This window comes from Schistocerca piceifrons, chromosome 9 (assembly GCF_021461385.2).
Source record: "Schistocerca piceifrons isolate TAMUIC-IGC-003096 chromosome 9, iqSchPice1.1, whole genome shotgun sequence".
In the NCBI taxonomy this organism is placed as follows: domain Eukaryota; kingdom Metazoa; phylum Arthropoda; class Insecta; order Orthoptera; family Acrididae; genus Schistocerca; species Schistocerca piceifrons.
In genome coordinates this window covers 179,934,675-179,952,966 of record NC_060146.1, presented here as the reverse complement: position 1 = coordinate 179,952,966, position 18,292 = coordinate 179,934,675, and the positions used below count along the sequence as shown (strand labels likewise).

The 18,292-nt window shown below is 43.8% G+C and overlaps 1 protein-coding gene across 2 annotated transcripts in view; it reads left to right on the top strand.

The window, feature by feature from the left end:
- The window catches only part of LOC124717353, a 33,790-nt gene extending 16,771 nt beyond the window's left edge, over positions 1-17,019 (top strand). For both annotated transcript variants that reach the window (XM_047244183.1, XM_047244182.1), the window contains exons 3-6: positions 2,801-2,966; positions 4,554-4,639; positions 9,623-9,776; positions 16,768-17,019. In XM_047244183.1, coding sequence (XP_047100139.1) covers positions 2,801-2,966; positions 4,554-4,639; positions 9,623-9,776; positions 16,768-16,868 — 507 coding nt within the window. In that variant the 3' untranslated portion in view covers positions 16,869-17,019. The remainder of the gene's footprint in view (positions 1-2,800; positions 2,967-4,553; positions 4,640-9,622; positions 9,777-16,767) is intronic.
- Positions 17,020-18,292: the final 1,273 nt, after the last annotated feature.

The window sequence follows — 18,292 nt, the reverse complement described above, 5'->3', positions numbered from 1 at the left end:
CAGATGTAATAACTATCTGAAAATTTGTGTCGGACCGGGACTCAAACCCAGATTTCCTGCTTATCACGAGCGGTCGCATTAACCACTTTGGTATTCCGTCCACACCTTCTGGACCAACATAGACTTGCATAAGTCTCACTCTATATACCTACACCTTAATCCCATAGATTGGGCAGTTATTGGTCGCAGCTCTACTCTCCATTCCCACACCAGCGAGAACCAGACTACAACGAATCGACACCCTGCTCTTATCATCTTGCGCCTGCCTGCGGGCATTAAGTGATGAATGCAGAAGACTATGGTATAGGGATGTGGACAGTGTGACATGTAGAAGTTTGTGTCATATCACCCTCCATTGCAGACGTTAAGTCATCACGGTGAATACATGTCAGTCGGTTGTATGCAACCAGGGCAGTAACGTGGGTCAAGTTGGAGAGGTGACAGAAAGGTGCTATCATGTTTGATCGTGCCCACCGTAAATGAAGTTGCGCAATTTGTTGATGTTATAACACCAAAAGTCTATTCTGTGTGCAAGGAATTTTTTACCACTCACAGTCACTTAACACAGTGCAAGGGCACTGGTCATACATAGATATTACGAGACAGGGACCGAGACGATAAAAGAGATGAGTGTCCCTTGTCAATGGCAGTAAGGTTCAAACCTGCTGCTGTCAGTGGATTGCAACCAGTTTTTGGGTGAGCGTGACGAAGGGAATTGCACGCAGTGGTAATTTGGTGTCTGGTACCTCGCCAAAGGCCAATGATCACAGTGTCATATAATTCAATCGCCCAAATAGCACTGATGCTGGTTGTTAGCTCACTGGAGCTGGAGCCCTGCGTTGTGGTCTGATGAGTCGCCAGACATGAAGCTCAAGGACACAGAACTGACCAACATTACCTCCATGGCGCTCAATGAGGCCAACCCCGCCAGCTGTGAGTCATCACTAAGTCCAACACTTCAAGGATTAACCCCCTTTCGCTTCACACTGGCAACTTAGTATGTTATATGGGAATCTACATCTGCCTTTATACACCGCAAGCCCCCCAACGGTGTGTGGCGGAGGGCACTTTACGTGCCACTGTCATTACCTCCCTTTCCTGTTCCAGTCGCGCATGGTTCGTGGGAAGAACGACTACCGGAAAGCCTCCGTGTGCGCTCGAATCTCTGTAATTTTACATTCGTGATCTCCTCGGTAGGTATAAGTAGGGGCAAGCAATATATTCGATACCTCATTCAGAAACGCACCCTCTCGAAACCTCGACAGCAAGCTACACCGAGATGCATAGCGCCTCTCTTGCAGAGACTACCACTTGAGTTTGCTAAACATCTCCGTAACGCTATCACGCTTACCAAATAACGCTGTGACGAAACGCGCCGCTCTTCTTTGGATCTTCTCTATCTCCTCTGTCAACCCGACCTGGTACGGATCCCATACTGATCAGCAATACTCAAGTATAGGTCGAAAGAGTGTATCGTAGGGCACCTCTTCTGTTAATGGACTACATTTTCTAAGGACTTTTCCAATGAATCTCAACCTGGCACCCGCCTTACCAACAATTAATTTTATATGATCATTCCACTTCAAATCGTTCCGTACACATACTCCCAGATATTTTACAGAAGTAACTGCTACAAGTGTTTGTTCCGCTATCATATAATCATACCATAAAGGATACTTCTTTCTATATATTCGCAGTAAATTACATTTGTCTATGTTAATTGTCAGTTGCCACTCCCTGCACCAAGTGTCTATCCTCTGCAGATCTTGCTGCATTTCGCTGCAATTTTCTAATGCTGCAACTTCTCTGTATACTACAGCATCATCCGTGAAAAGCCGCATGGAACTTCCGACACTATCTACTAGGTCATTTATATATATTGTGAAAAGCAATGGTCCCATAACACTCCCTTGTGGCACGCCAGACGTTACTTTAACGTCTGTAGAGTCTCTCCATTGAGAACAACATGCTGTGTTGTGTTTGCTGAAAACTCTTCAATCCAGCCACACAACTGGTCTGATATTCCGTAAGCTCTTACTTTGTTTATCAGGCGACAGTGCGGAACTGTATCGAACGCCTTCCGGAAGTCAAGGAAAATGGCATCTATCTGGGAGCCTGTATCTAATATTTTCTGGGTCTCATGAACAAATAAAGCGAGTTGGGTCTCACACGATCGCTGTTTCCGGAATCCATGTTGATTCCTACAGCTGTTTTTGATACTATGACTTAGACTCACTCATTCTGGTTACCATCAGAGTCAACCAGTATGTTTATTTCAACATTCTCACTGATGAACAGTTGCCATTTCTGATCTTTACGGTGAGTATTCTGTGGACACTCCCGTCTTGGGAGTCTGTCTGGAGGGCTGCATGCGTACGATCATTGTTTGATGGACACTCAAGCACCTTGTCACTCCTCGATTGGCATGCTAAATCATCTGATCATCCCATACAAAATGTCTGGGAATATTTGGAACGGTCAGTGAAATGTGCCAATCAACATACCTGCAAAGTGGTCTTCAATGGGGTCTAATCACCAATGAGTGACCACAGATGGGTATGTTATACCAAAAGGACATTTTTTACTTTCTTTCTTCCGAAACATGCCATAATCAAGGCTGGAGAAGGTGATGCAGAATGTAAGGGTGATTCCTCCTGAGGGTGACTATTTTTTTTTATCCAGAGTGCCTGTTATCTCTGTTGGCATAAATCCAGCGCACACATTCTGATGGGCATCCTGTATTGAATGCTGGATGGGTGTCTGATATACCTCAGTATAGTAACCGGACGTCGTGTTGCAGCTCATGAGCGCAGCTGTAGTGGTGGTGACAGCCAACCTGATCCACCAGGAGTCCAGACCGCCACCGGCTGTTAGAGGAGGCAAGCTGCCACCAGATGTGGAACTCATCGATGCGGAGCTGACCGACGTCATCTCCAGGGTGCTTGACGAGCCCAACCCGGCCAGCTGTGAGTCACTGCTAACTCTAACACTATACGAATTAACCACCGTTCATTTCATAATGGCAACGTATGGCTGAGTGCACCAACCTCGATTAAAAGTTGACCACGTAACTGTGTTTAACGCAAAATTCTGGTGCTCTAATTTCTATCAAAGTTAAACAAGGGAGTAGACCGCAATTAAATTTTGATCATGGCTCATGCTCGATTTTTGCAAGATGACCAGAGTTTTATAAGTGTACAGTCTTTAGCATGGCTGCCTGTGTCGATGTACTGAGATAGATTCAAGGTATTGTATACCATATCTTATACAAAAAATAAACCCAGAAAATTTATTAATTTATGAATCAAAATTACCGGGAGTAGAATTACAATGTGACTCCACATATGACCAAATTGATCTCCCAAAGCAGTTCGATGCAACTCTTAAGAAGTCTCGAGAAAAATGACTGAAGTTATCCAATCAAGATACTAAAATAAGACAGGTTTTGTTTGGGGAAGCAGTGTGGCTCTATGGTAGCGTGCTTACTCGCTGAGTAGGGGTCCAGAGTTTGATCCCATGTGAATTAAAGTTTTAAACCAAAATGCATGTTCTGTGAGAGCATTTACTTGAGGCACAAAAAGCAAAGATGGAAAAAAAATAATCTGTAGCTTTTTAACTATACAATGTTGATTAACAGTCCTTGCAAAAGATTGGTAATTAAGAATACTTGTTCACAACGAGAACTGGATTTTGTATGCAGTATGGAGTTTGAAATACCAAGGCGCGAATTTTTCATAAAAATGACGATCAGATGTGTTAATATTTGTTGACTATTTAAGTGGCATAGGTATTCGAACTGAATTAAAACATATTGACAGAAACAAGACACTGTACACGTCTTCATTTGTACTGCAGGTGTCAGTTCCTCTATTTTCAAGAACTGATGGAATCACACTGACCAATTCGAGAAGTATATCCACCCTGTACTTGGAAAACTTTGGTGGTGTCCTTTCGCGTTCCATTTCGCCAAAGTTAAACGCACAGACTTGTAGTGCATAATCACAGTTCTGCTCGTTCACGAATGTGAGAGCAAGTGACAATGACATCACTCATCAGTGATTGTCTACAAACTTATGTACATAGGCGGCCGGGCGCAAACTCGTATCTGTATTAATATCTCTGCGTCCACAGGACGCCTTCCATTGCAATACATGGATTTAACCGCAGTCAAATACAGTGTTGGCTGACGACAGTTTGCTGACCGTCAGGTAACGTCGGTGCACCGCAGAGACATATTAAACGCTATTTACTCTTAACCGTGATCAAGGGACCTTGGTTATCTTTCTTTTTGACCGAGGTTGGTGCATTTGGCTATTGATGTGTTGTAGTGGAATACAGATTTTTCCAGAGAATTTCATAGACAAAGTCTTCTTGGATTACCAGCCGAGTGGTGGTGACTTGTCCTGATGATGATGATAAATATGAAACTCGTCGCAACGATGCGACAGCATGACGACACGATTCGGCTGATAACCCCAGAAGATTTCATCAGTGTAGCCAACTGTTTAACACAATAGACGTGGCAGTGTGGGCAGCGCATGTTTCTGTTGCAGCGGTCAGCACCCCAGCCGTGGCCTTCCTCGCTATTGGTGTCATCCAGGGCGTGTGTGCCATCTTCCTTTTGGTCGGAGCGCTCACGGTAAGCAACTCCAAGCCACACTGCGATTAGATTATAACTGTCAAGGATCTGTGCCTCAGCGGGAGTCGAACTCAGATTTCTCACTACTCATGAGCATTCTCCTTAAACATTGGCCTATTTGAGCACGACCCAGAATTGCAATGGTTTGGGGGTTGGGGTGTTTGACGGAGGAGATAAGACAACGAGGTCATCGGTCTCATCGGATCAGGGAAGGATGGGGAAGGAAGTCGGCCGTGCCCTTTCAAAGCAACCATCCCGGCATTTGCCTGGAGCGATTTAGGAAAATCACGGAAAACCTAAATCAAGGTGGCCGGACGCGAGATTGAACCGTCGTTCTCCCGAAAGCGAGTCCAGTGTGCTAACCACTGCGCCACTTCGCTCGGTCAGAACTGCATTGCCAGCTGATGTTCTGTAGCTATGATTTCTTAAGAGGATCACCGAAGGTTCTTCCAAAGGATATGTGGTAACAGAACAGCAGGACTCAGGGAACAGAGTCGGCAGAGTCCAGACCTGTACAAGTCTTTTTGGCACATTTGAAATTCTCTAACTTGGCGTCTCTGTATTATTCGTGCAAGCTCTAATTATCACTAGTATAACACACAAAAAAATCGACACATCACGAAGGAATTATCCGCATGCACTGGTGCGTTAGATCGTCCAAATTCAGATCTGGTTGGGGGGTCCTGCCCATAACGCTCCGAATGTTCTCAATCGTTGCTGGCCAAGTTAGACTCTGGCAAGCACGAAGACAAGCCCAGTTTTTTTACCCATGATGGCAATCAATCCTGGGCTTACATTTGAGCAAGATAATGCCTGCCCACACACACAGAGTTTCTAACTGACTCTGGCAAGCACGAAGACAAGCCCAGTTTTTTTACCCATCATGGCAATCAATGCTGGGCTTACATTTGAGCAAGATAATGCCTGCCCACACACACAGAGTTTCTAATTCTCGGTGTGTGGGCAGGCATTATCTTGCTCAAATGTAAGCCCAGGATGGATTGCCATGATGGGTAACAAAACTGGGCCGAAGTACCAGTGTGCTGTGGGCTGCCGCAGATGACAACCAAAGGGGTATTGCTATGAAAATAAATGGCGCCCCAGACCATCATTCCTGATTGTGGGGCCATGTGGCTGGTGGCGGTCAGGTTGGTACACCGCCACTGTCTTTGGCGTCTCCAGACATGTCTGTGATGGTCATAAGGGCTCATTTCGAAGGGCGCCTCGGTACTGAAAACAATTCTACTCCAGTCAATCAGATTCCAGGCGGAAGACGTGTCTGGAGACGCCCCAGACAGCGGTGACATATCATCTGGAGTGCCGCCCGCGATACGACCTGACAACCAAGAGTGGTGGTCTGGTGTGCCATTTCATTTGATTGTCGTCCGCGGCACACTTGTGCACAGCGGTACGTTGTTCCCTTTCATGAAAAACCATCCTGGGCTTATGTTTCAACAAGATAATGCCCGCCCACACATGGCGAGAGTTTCTACTACTTGATTTTGGCTTGCCAAATCCTACCTTGACCAGCAAGGTTACCGGATTTCTGCTCAATCGAAAATGTTTGGAGCATTATAGGCAGCTCGGTGTTTTGACGATCTAACACGCCAATTGGACGTATTTTGGTACGATATAGTTCAGAAGGACATCCAGCAACTCCATCAACCGATACGAAGCCGAGTAAGTGCTGCATAAGATACAGAGGTGGACCAACGCGTTATTGACTCGCTCATGGAGGAATGCATCTTTGCCATGGTAGATTGACGCTGATGAATGAAAGTTCCTCAGACCACGTGCTGTGTCTGTAACCCAAGACGGATGATGCCAGTTCTGGTAAAGGTTGCTTAGAAGACTGATGACAGAAACCACATAATTTAGATGGTCTGGTGCAGAAACCATCGACAAAATCCTTCCTACAAAGGGAAATCCAGAGCTGATAATCCTTGCACTCGTTACACGTGATATGAATAGTACCCGTTGTAGTGCAGAATACACGTAATCGTACTTTGGCTTACACTACGTTGGCGGGTCACTTGCCTGGAGCTTCTAAGCTTCTACTAAGGTTCATCCTAGTATCATTTCGAACCCCGTCCTCCAAATCTGGTGCACGCACAAACCAGCCCCTCCCTGCTCGTTTGTCTGTCTGGAAGGTCGATGATCACACAAACGCCCGAAAATGACTCTAAATGTTGTGTGATGTGGTTGGTGTCTGTGAGTGTACTTGTTTTGCTACAGCTGTGCTCCCTCTCGACCATTTCCATCTGCTTGGCGATACACAAACAATATCTTGGCTTGTTCCCGACGTGAATACCGGACCATTCTGCAACACGCAACGAACACAAGGCACTTGGTCACAGGAACTTTCATTCGTCGTCGCCATCTACCGTTACAACGCTGCATTTGTGGACACACGTTCATAGGGTCTTTTCCCCTCCATTTCCAGTCAGTAATCTGTCCCTGCAGTTTGTCGGCTTTATTAATGTTCACCCTATGTCATAATGATTTTCAGACCGAACAAAAAAATGATTATCAAAAGCAAGATAGAAATTTGGCCAAAGAAAACTAAACGTACGATATCTTGAAGACGGCGGGATATCCCTCCAATTAATCATGTTAAGTAGCTGCATGACGAATTCCTTCCCCCACCACTCAACGCATAATACAATGAATTTTAGGCTACGTAGCCTGTGATACAAGATATCACACACTGGCTGTCTGATTTGTCGACGTAGAAAGAGCGGTGGAAAACGTAAAATAGTATATAAGATGTTCGATATTCGCGTAGGACTACCTGGTCTGTGCGTAATTCCGGTGCTGTGTGTGTGTGTGTGTGTGTGTGTGTGTGTGTGTGTGTGTGTGAGAGAGAGAGAGAGAGAGAGAGAGAGAGAGAGAGAAAGGCAGTGGGGTCGGTGACGCGAAAGCCAAGTGCGGGCCTTTTGCCTTTTGATGGGACGTGCGGCGTTATGTTGGTCAATTGTTATATGGTGTAGTATCAAATTTAGGTACCTTATTTGTTTTTTTGTTCTTATACTCCCCTTGCACAAACTTTTCTTTTTTCTCGTTTCTTTATATCCGTGATAAGTATACTGCGTATATGCTCAATTGTTTGTTCTAAAACCAACATAAATTCTTTGATAGGTCTCATTCTGTCTCTGAAAGAAAAACTTTATCTTTTCCAAAAACGTATTACTTCGAAAGTTACTTTCATTTGAAATTATAGTGTTCTAGAGTGATCGAACTTATAAGTGATATTCTTTCCAAAATTCCGTGCTGTAATTTTGTAGTCCCATTTTTTCTGAATTCTAAAATGCTCAATTTCAGAAAAACAAGACGTTAGTTTAAAAAAAGTCAAATTAGAAATGTCAAGTTCCTAGTAAAGTCTTGACGGGTTCGTATCGTCGAATTGCGCATTCCAAATTACGCGGCATAAAATGTATTTAGCAAATTTTGCCGTTTTTGATTATACAGTGTTCAGTTAAACTCACCGTCTCTAATGTATATATTTGTTACCTATTTTACATGTCTTTTAGATTATTACTGAATGTATAATTAAGCTGTAATTAGAGTATTTTCCAAAAACTTCATTACGCGCATCTATACAGGGTGTTACAAAAAGGTACGGCCAAACTTTCAGGAAACATTCCTCCCACACAAATAAAGAAAAGATGTTATGTGGACATGTGTCCGGAAACGCTTAATTTCCATGTTAGAGCTCATTTTAGTTTCGTCCACCTGCGCTCAATGGAGCACGTTTTCATGATTTCATACGGGATAATCTACCTGTGCTGCTAGAACATGTGCCTTTACAAGTACGACACAACATGTGGTTCATGCACGATGGAGCTCCTGCACATTTCAGTCGAAGTGTTCGTACGCTTCTCAACAACAGATTCGGTGACCGATGGATTGGTAGAGGCGGACCAATTCCATGGCCTCCACGCTCTCCTGGCCTCAACCCTCTTGACTTTCATTTATGGGGGCATTTGAAAGCTCTTGTCTACGCAACCCCGGTACCAAATGTAGAGACTCTTCGTGCTCGTATTGTGGACGGCTGCGATACAATACGCCATTCTCCAGGGCTGCATCAGCGCATCAGGGATTCCATGCGACGGAGGGTGGATGCATGTATCCTCGGTAATGGTGGACATTTTGAACATTTCCTGTAACAAAGTGTTTGACGTCACGCTGGTACGTTCTGTTGCTGTGTGTTTCCATTCCATGATTAATGTGATCTGAGGAGGAGTAATAAAATGAGCTCTAACATGGAAAGTAAGCGTTTCCGGACACATGTCCACATAACATATTTTTATTTCTTTGTGTGTGAGGAATGTTTCCTGAAAGTTTGGCCGTACCTTTTTGTAACAGCCTGTATACGAGGGTCTTTCCAAGCCTTTGCGTTAAACGTTTAAGAATGATAGATCGAGTTATGTGGAGCAACTTTTGCTAGAGACCAAATGTTCGCTGATCCTTTCCGGCGACACTGGGCGTTCTTCTGTATCGATTATACCCCTGAGCGGCATCCTGTGGAGTGTTGATGCAGAGTTTGTTGTCTATAATCCAGTCATCTATTCCGAATGGTAGGAAGTAGACTGAGCCAAGTTCCTGTTTCGGTTCCTTCTCCGCTTTTCTTTATGAAAATAGCTCTACCAATTTACTGCGGAGCCTTAAACGCAAGCGTAAAGAGTAAGGAAACAGAAGATATTAGAAATGCACTGAGTGAAAAAAAATCATACCAAATAGAGTAGCATTTATACAAAGTATTGTGCCACGTGCATCCACCCTCAGCATCTGTGCTCAGCTCAATGGGAGTCACCGCTACAAAACCCTGTATAGGCGTCGCACACAAATCTGGGGACAGCGGAGTTTTGGCAATCATTGCATACAGTTAGTACGTGTGTCCGAAATTGGCGTCCATTGAGGAGAATCAGTATTATTGCTGCAAGTACCACTTTTCTGCTGATATAACTGCGGTGCTGTGTGCAGGAGTGCGTGTGCCTGATGATCCCGTGGATCGTGGTGGACGCCATCGTGCTGGCGGCGACGCTCGTGGCCGCCGTCGTGGCCGACCTCATGGTGTTCGCCCTCTTCGGGTCCGCCTTCGGCATCGTGGCGGCGTTCGCCATCGCCGTCTACCTGGGTGAGTTTCTCAGCCGCCGGAGGCGCATTTCTCGCGATGCGGTCCTCACGCGGAACCGGTACAGCTACTCCAGTTTTGTGACGTCATAACAAGGCTAGCATATGGTCAAGGGAGATAATGTAGCCGCCGCAGGCGGTTAAAAAAAGAAGGTCCTCGTATAAAATAAATCTGAAGTTGACTGAGACACATCCACAAACACAACCATATCTTTGTTGATCATTATGGATCGTGGGACGACGGATGGCGTGAACTTCGTGATGCAATAATTTACCAACAGCCGTATGATTTGTAGAAGTTTATTTTATTTTATGAACTTCTATGTGCTACCAGTTTCGGCATTACATCGATGCCACCAAGAGCTGTTGCAGGACGATTGATTCACGGATCCAGTTATATGGCTCCTTCTGTGTATAGTGATTTTACGACTATGACGAGTGGGGCCTGAAGATGGCATCAATGTAATGCCGAAACTGGTAGCACATAGAAGTTCATAAAATAAAATAAACTTCTACAAATTATACGGCTGTTAGTAAATTATTGCATCAGGAAAAACAACGATAGGTGGAACCTCAACAGTCCAAAAACACTACCTATGGGTAGCACCAACACACCGTCATGGCAAATACTGGAGAGCCCCTGCAGCACAGCAAAGCTAACGGGCATTGCCAGCTGTAAACTAACTGGCCAACTGGCAAATCAGGGAAGCCGTATTCCACACTAAACACAAACAAACCCAACCAAAACCCTTAGACAGTGCTATCGATTTATGACCAATCGACCACTCACATAACGACCTTAGTAACTAACAAATACGTAGGTGACAGTAGATTTTTTGAGATGGTCAAGTCTGGAGGGCGTGGAGGGGCTCCACCCTTTATAAAGGAAGAAAAAACTGAGACACAGTTATTTCCGGTTGTGGTCACTACGTAACTAGCTATCAAACGAAATAGAATCTTCTGACCTCAATCCCAAACAGTTACTGCTGCAGTTCACAGCTAAATTCTTCACGCACAATGTACCGAATTACACTCCAGAAGGGATTAGCAAAATGTCAGTCCAAAACTAAATTCGGATCTGGTGACAAGAAAGAATTATCATAAATATAACACTATGGCAGAAGGCCTCTACAAAGGAAACAAACAATATTGGGAAAGATTAATAACTAGTAAATACAGAAAGCAGTAGGACAGAAAAATTTAAATTCCTGACAGGACAGTCCCAAGTTTAAGTGCCCAGAACTCTATTCAAGTTACAATCTCTGAACGACAGTACAATATTAAAGTTCCAGTATGACGAAGACGTAGTCACGTCCTCTTTATCGCTATTGAAAACAAAGTCCAGAATTCGTTCATGTCCACTCGCAGAAGTATTCACACGAAACTCGTCATCGTCGTTCTGGCGGCTCCGAAGTGAGTTCCAGATTGATAAAAGGTGACTATACACGGCGCCTGGCTCTAGAAACCCACTTAGAGTGTACTGTCACTCACGGCCTTTGCCCTGTCCTAAACACGACCCTGGCCCCAGAATGGAGCCGGTCCTATTTCCAGTCACGTAGCCTGCGTCAGGAGAAAGTCCCTGGGGCCAGCTACCTCTGCCCGTGCTGGGGTTGCCGTCTAGTGGCCGTCGAAATGTGGAAGCCTTCGAGTGTTGTCACCTAACAAGCCGACTGCCCACGTAACTCTGCTGAAATGTGGGTTGCCGGTAGAGCAGGGATAGATTGCCAATGCTGCAGGAGATAATGTGCGTTTTTAATAGAACTAACGCAACAGTTTTATGCGCGTCCCTTTTCGTAAACACTTTACAGCGGACAACTTCCCCTAGAGAGAGCTGCCGTTGTGAAATCGCGATTAGGATACGTTACGTTCCGTCTGACGTACCAGCTCGTTTCCTAGTGAATAGAAGAAACATGTCCCGTGGGACGACCGCTTTGATGCAAAATGTTTTAAAGTCTGGATGCAATTAAGAAAAAAAGGATTGCTACAATTTAGTTTCGCGCAATCGCTCACTACTTCATAAACAGACAACTCTATCAAGAGGAGAATGTGGGAGAAGTAGATCGCTCAATCCTGTGCAAGGCCATCCTGATTTAGAACGTGCTCGCAGACGTGAACGTGGACCAGGACGAGAAATGTGACGTCATAGTATGGAGTTTAATGATTTGGGGTATTCCTGAACGTGATGTACAGGAATAATCGCAACACCCGACAACCCAATACAACACTCACTATTATGTCACACGTGGGGTCAAGCAGAGGGTATACTGGACTACAGCTTTCTAATACTACTTCCATAGTTTTGGGCTATCAGAGGACTGAAAACTGCAGTTCTCGATCCCAACGTCTTCTCGGTGCTATGACATCAGCTACTCCAATGCTACTTCTGAGATAAAAGATTCTCGTTTCAGTCTGAGGACCGACTCGAGACTGTAGCGAGAACACTTGTTGGTTATTATGGTAAATGTTATGTTTGTTAATCTCAAAGTCACTTTGTACAGACTGCGTAGTAAAGAAAATACAGAAATTGAAAAACATTTTTCTTTTTAACTTACACGCCAAAAGTTGTTGCTGGAAATGCTAACTTCATAAAAGGGCGTAGCTTTGCTTGCCTTACACAAAACAAGTGCCGCTACACATGACAGGAAATACCACAGTATGGACGTAGACGACAGACAACAACCGGCGCTGTGGCTAATCGTGACACTTATACTTTACTTACAACAGGTCGAGTTCTCTTATGAACACTGTATTTGATTTATGACTGTCATGCGAACATTTTGATCTTACAAGTTTGCATTCTCAAGAATAAACATGTCTGCTCTCGCCTCCCTTCCCTCTCCCAGCATTAGATAACCAATCGAGAATTTTTGCATACATTTAGAACAGGACGTCGTATTAAGATGTTTTAGTTTGTACACGAAAGAGAGAGAGATTTTCCTACAACATTAGCCCACGGCTGCTCTCCCTGCACATATACTTTGTCAGGACCGGGTTAATTTCATTATTTGAAAGCATTCAAAACGAAACGCCACATGCACTCAGTAACATTCACCGCAGAAAATCTATTTGCACGTGACAATACTTCTTTAACTTTTGTACAGAAAGGTGTATCTGTATTGAACATTATGTATTCAACAATATTTTAGCAGAAATGAAAAATTTGAGTGGTAAGCCGCCAGAACTCCCAAATCCAAGGCTTCCTTGTGGCACACTATTTTTATTCTAGTAAGGAATTTCACGGAGTTGTTGATGCCCTGGAATTTTAACGTACTGTTTACTCTACAAATGCTGTAAATCCTTTTTGTTTTCTTGATTATCGTGGTAGTCTTCTTTTCAGCTTTAAATTTTATTATCAGGTTTCTGCAAATTATGTCTCTGCTGTTTAATGGCTTACTGAACCTGATGGACTTCATAGAATTAAAAGGCGAGTAAAATATTACTATGAAAATCTGTGTAAATTATCCTTAACCACCTGAATACAAGTGAGATTATACGGGCAAGTTTCCTCAGGTGTTCTTTGATCGCTTGGTCAGTGAAAATTTACTGCGCTTGAATGAATTATGATACTGCAAGAACATAATTACAAAGAATGGCCATTAATAAGAGACACGATACGAACATTTCAACGAGGGATGAGACACACATTGAAGAAAATGGCGCAAGGCAGTATGCGATGATGATTCCGAAATGCGGTATATATAGTAGAAGAAATGAAAAATCGAACAGTGTAAATTTCATTCTCGTCAAAGATCACGCCAATGAACAATATTCTCTTCGTGATTTACGAAATTAGAGTTCTGTATAGCGACCTAATAGAGAGAATTTGAATGACTCATCAAGCAGTTTCCAATGGTATCAGAGGTTACGAAAGACAAAGAAGAAGTAATGTGAAGAACTTTTGGGCCAGCTGTTGGAGAACACACAGTGGGCATGGTCCGAGCTATATATAACGGAAGCTTGTATACTCGTCTTCACAGTAGCGTGGACGAAATCTGTTTCTGCACCACTCAGGCAGTCAGGGGAAGAAGTGTATGTAGCCCACACGGGTGATCCTTATTGGCTGCAGCAAGCGTTCTAGGAAAACGAGGTACGGAAGGGGGATCCGATTTTCTCACTACGTGGCCACATCTCCCACAGCATAATACACAAATTGGACATCTAAAAAGCATAGCCTTTCAACACTGCAATAAAGAAGGAAACTGAAAACGTATTCAACAGCTTCTTCTTTTTTGCTCTCTCTCTCTCTCTCTCTCTCTGTTTGTGTGTGTGTGTGTGTGTGTGTGTGTGTGTGTGTGTGTGTGTAGAACAGGAAAGCGAAGGCACACTGGTCAGACCTCGCTCAGAATTAATACAATTTTATTATAACATGACTAGGCTGTATTGATGTCATGTCACCAGTAGTAGTTGAAATAATGACTGTGATGATAGTAAATGATTAAAGGAAGAAAGACTAGATTTAACGTCCTGTCGGCAACGCTGTCATTAAGCTTTTAATAACTTTTCTTATGTTTTGACTACACTTTTGTTTTTCAACAAACTTATGCGTTTCGACTTTCCGTAATTTTCAGAGTCGGCATTAAGTCAGTTACCTGAAACCGTTCATTAGATTCATTGTATCACGTCAACATTCCCGATCATGAGATTTGCAATTGTCTCGTGATCGAGAATGTTGACGTGATACATTGTATTTAATGAATGGTTTTAGATTACTGACACAACTCGGGTTTTGAAAATGACGGAAAATCAAAACGCGTAAGGTTGTTGAAAAATGAAAGTGTGATCAAGACACGCAAACTGCAGCTGTCATTAGACAGAGCTCAAGCGCAGATTACCAAATAATAGTGAAGGAAATCGGCTGTGCCGTTTTAGAAAAAATCTTCCCAGTATTTGCCTGCAACGATTTAGCGAAATCACCAAAAAGTCTGGATGGCCGGATGGGGATTTGAACCGCAGTCCTCCAGAATGCGAGTCCAGAGTGATAATGACTACGCTATCTCGCACGGTGGCAAATGATCGACTTGTAAGGAGAACTCGAGCATTTTATCAGGTCCATACACCATGATATGGTTTCTTCCAAATCATTTGAAGCAAATACTGCACATTTTCCCAACAACTGGGCATGACCATCATCTCGTCATCATCTGGAAAAGGCCAGCTGTAGTAATTTGAAATTAACATCTACTGCGGACACATTATAGTTGTTCAAGTCACATATTTAATTATTACTGAATTAATGTACTGCTGCGCTACACAATCGAGTAACTATGTTAAAATGGCCTTCTGCAATCATAAATAAATATGGCACTAGTGGCATGTGGATATTTACAGTATTAACGTATTTCAGTACAACCAGTAAAAGACTATGAACGTTAGGGGTCTGTAGGACACAACAGCTGAATCATACAAGCAACATTAAATGACGTAGTCTGCCACTAAAAACTATAATGCTGTGTGTGAAGTATTTGCCTGTCGCAGCAAACTGCAGTATTAAGAAAAGAAAAGTGAATAAACAAATTCTAGTCAGTCACTTGGTAGAATTTGTAGTAGTAGTAGTAGTAGTAGTAGTAGTAGTAGTAGTAGTTGTTATTCTTAATGGTGGTGGTGGTAGTAATTTTAATTGTTGATGTTGGTGATGGTAAGATGTGGATCTGGGGTTTCTGTATGTGGTGATGGTGGTTGTATGGAGGTTCCGTTGAAAATTATTGTGGTGGCAGAAGGAGTTCGTGATGGTAGCTCTGGATTTGGTGTTAAGAGGTGGTGGTAAGAGGTGGTGGTGGTGAGAGGTGGCGGTGAGAATTGGTGGAGGCAGTGATGACACTGGTGTGATGGTAGCGATTTGATGCTAAGCAGATGTGGTGGTGGTGGTGGTGGTAGAAGGAGCTTGCGACAATAGTGATGGGCAGATGCTGTTGGTTCTGGTAAGATATGATGATGGTAAAAGGAATTGGTGATGGTAAGGATAGTGTGAAATTGGATATGGATGGGGTGTTCGAAGTGGTGGTGCAGATAGTGGTGATGACGCTGATCAGATGAAGTAAGGGTCTATGGTGAGGCTAGAGGCTTAAAATACATTCAAAAGTAAAAGTAGTCCAATACTCAGGAAATGAGGACTGGGGAGCAGAAGCATAACCACTCTTCACAAGGTTCCAATGGAAAAAATGTGTGTGAAATCTTATGGGACTTAACTGCTAAGGCCATCAGTCGCTAAGCTTACACACTACTTAACTTAAATTATCCTAAGAACAAACACACACACACCCATGCCCGAGGGAGGACTCGAACCTCCGCTGGGACCAGCCTCACAGTCCATGACTGCAGCACCTGAGACCGCTCGGCTAATCCCACGCGGCGTTCCAATGGAAGTGGTTTGTCATTGCCTGCCTCCGACCTGTTGTGAAGTGTCAAGTGTGTACCTGTATCATGTTGATCACAATGACGAGTAGAGTAGTGTAGTTCAGTGTAGTGTTGGGTTTGAGTTTTTATGGATGAAGAGAAGGGAGAGGATGAAACCTAGTGCCAGCACACAGCTACTCCTCTCCGTGAGCACCAAGGGGGCAGCCAAACTTAGCGTCCAAAGAATGGACGAAGAGAGTCACACGTTCACTCCATAGTGACTTGTGCAGTGATCTGGAATTTAATCTAGGACACTTGCACAGACTGGTAATCAGGGACTTTACGCCATCACCACTTCTCGCCTTGTTGGGCCAACATTGGCAGTGAAAATATTCGACCACCAGGAGTGGAAATGGCTTACTGTACATGAGTGCGTTAGTGAACTCAGCTGCAGAGGACGGTTAGCAAACAACAACTAACCCCTCTTTTGGCCTGTACTTTTAAAAACTGGTCGGCTAAAATAATAGTTGAATCATCTGGAACAAGTCTTGCATTGGGTCCAGAAAGGATATTGTGCTATGTACTGGACCGGCACTTTTCATCATCGCACCTGCGTCGGCCTGTCTGATGACACCTTATGGCCTGAATACCTTGTGTTTCAGTGGCCAATATCTACGCGCTGATGGTGGTGGGCAGCTTCGACTACCAGCTGCGACGTGCCGGCACCAGCTCGCCCGTCCCAGGACACTGCAGCGCCCTCTGAGCTGGCCACGCTTGCCAGCCAGCATCTTCTGTCTGGTCCACACCTGTCTACTTGTGTTTCATTAAGCTGCAGCTCATTACCTCAAGTATCACAGTAATAAAATGCAAATGAACTTGTATAGTATTTTCAACATCATCCTGTCGCCAGTAAAATATGCAAATAAAATTACAATTAAAACGTGTTTCTGCAACATTATTCCTCTGACCTCCTAAGCATATCAGCACTGAATCCTTCATAGCTTCACATTTTTCACCCCCAAGGGAAAAGTGACAACTCAAAAATGCAGTACTTGAGAAAACTTGACTTAAAGAATTAATTTTGTAATACTTATACTGAAATGTTACAAGCTTCCCTTAAATTTTAAGTATGTATCGTTGGCACTGAATCCCATTATATTGGTTGTGCACATTTGGGTACTTCACGTGTATTTTTCAGTGACAAACTAAAAATTGAGATTTTCACTCTGCAGCGGAGTGTGCACAGTTATGAAATTTCCTGGCATATTATAACTGTGTGCCGAACTGAGACTCGAACTCGGGACCTTTGCCTTTCGCAGGCAAGTGCTCTACCATCTGAGCCACCCAAGCACGACTCAAGTTTCAATTCTGTCAGTACCTCGTCTCTGATCTAGTAAGCACTTGTCCGCGAAAGGCAGAGGTCCCGAATTCGAGTCTCGGTCTGGGACACAGTTTTAATCTGGTAGGAAGTTTCTTAAAAATTGCTGTTTCTAGACTTGTATCACTTTTCTTGACAGGGTGCGAATTACGAAGGCTATTCGAAAAGTAAGCACGAAATTGAAACAACAGCGAAGATCCGATGAAGCTTTTGCCAAGTATGAGTGCCTGGTGAGAGATTTTGCCTAATGTCATGCAGCCCACATAACGTAACTGTCACACGTTTCGTTCTTCATGACAGTTCTCGGCCGCATTCTGCACGGGCAATGAAGATGCTCCTTGCACCGTTTTCCATGGGAAGTATTTGATCACCCACAATACAGACCGTAACTGGCTCTCTTTGAGTTTCACCTCTGGTCACACGAACAGCTACCTATGAAGACAACATTTTGGCACAGCGTAGAGAATTGGTGGAAATAAACAAGCAGGTGCCTCCTGTGATGAGGAGATTTGAAAGTTGGTACAAGGCTACGACAAATGTCTAAGTCGGAGTGGCGACTATTTACAGAAGTAGCTCGAAGTTGTAGCTAACTGCTGCAAATAAAACATTTTTGATTCTCACAATGGCTTCCATTTCGCGACCGACCTGACCTTACTTTCCGAAAAGTTCTCATATAATGTTACTGATCCTATGAGGCAGTCTTCACAGCACAAAATTATTTCGGTGAATTTCTGACCGAAGGATGAATGATTGAAGCAAATGGAGGATGACACCTTGAGCAATAAATTTTGAGGTCCCTTCTTCATTTT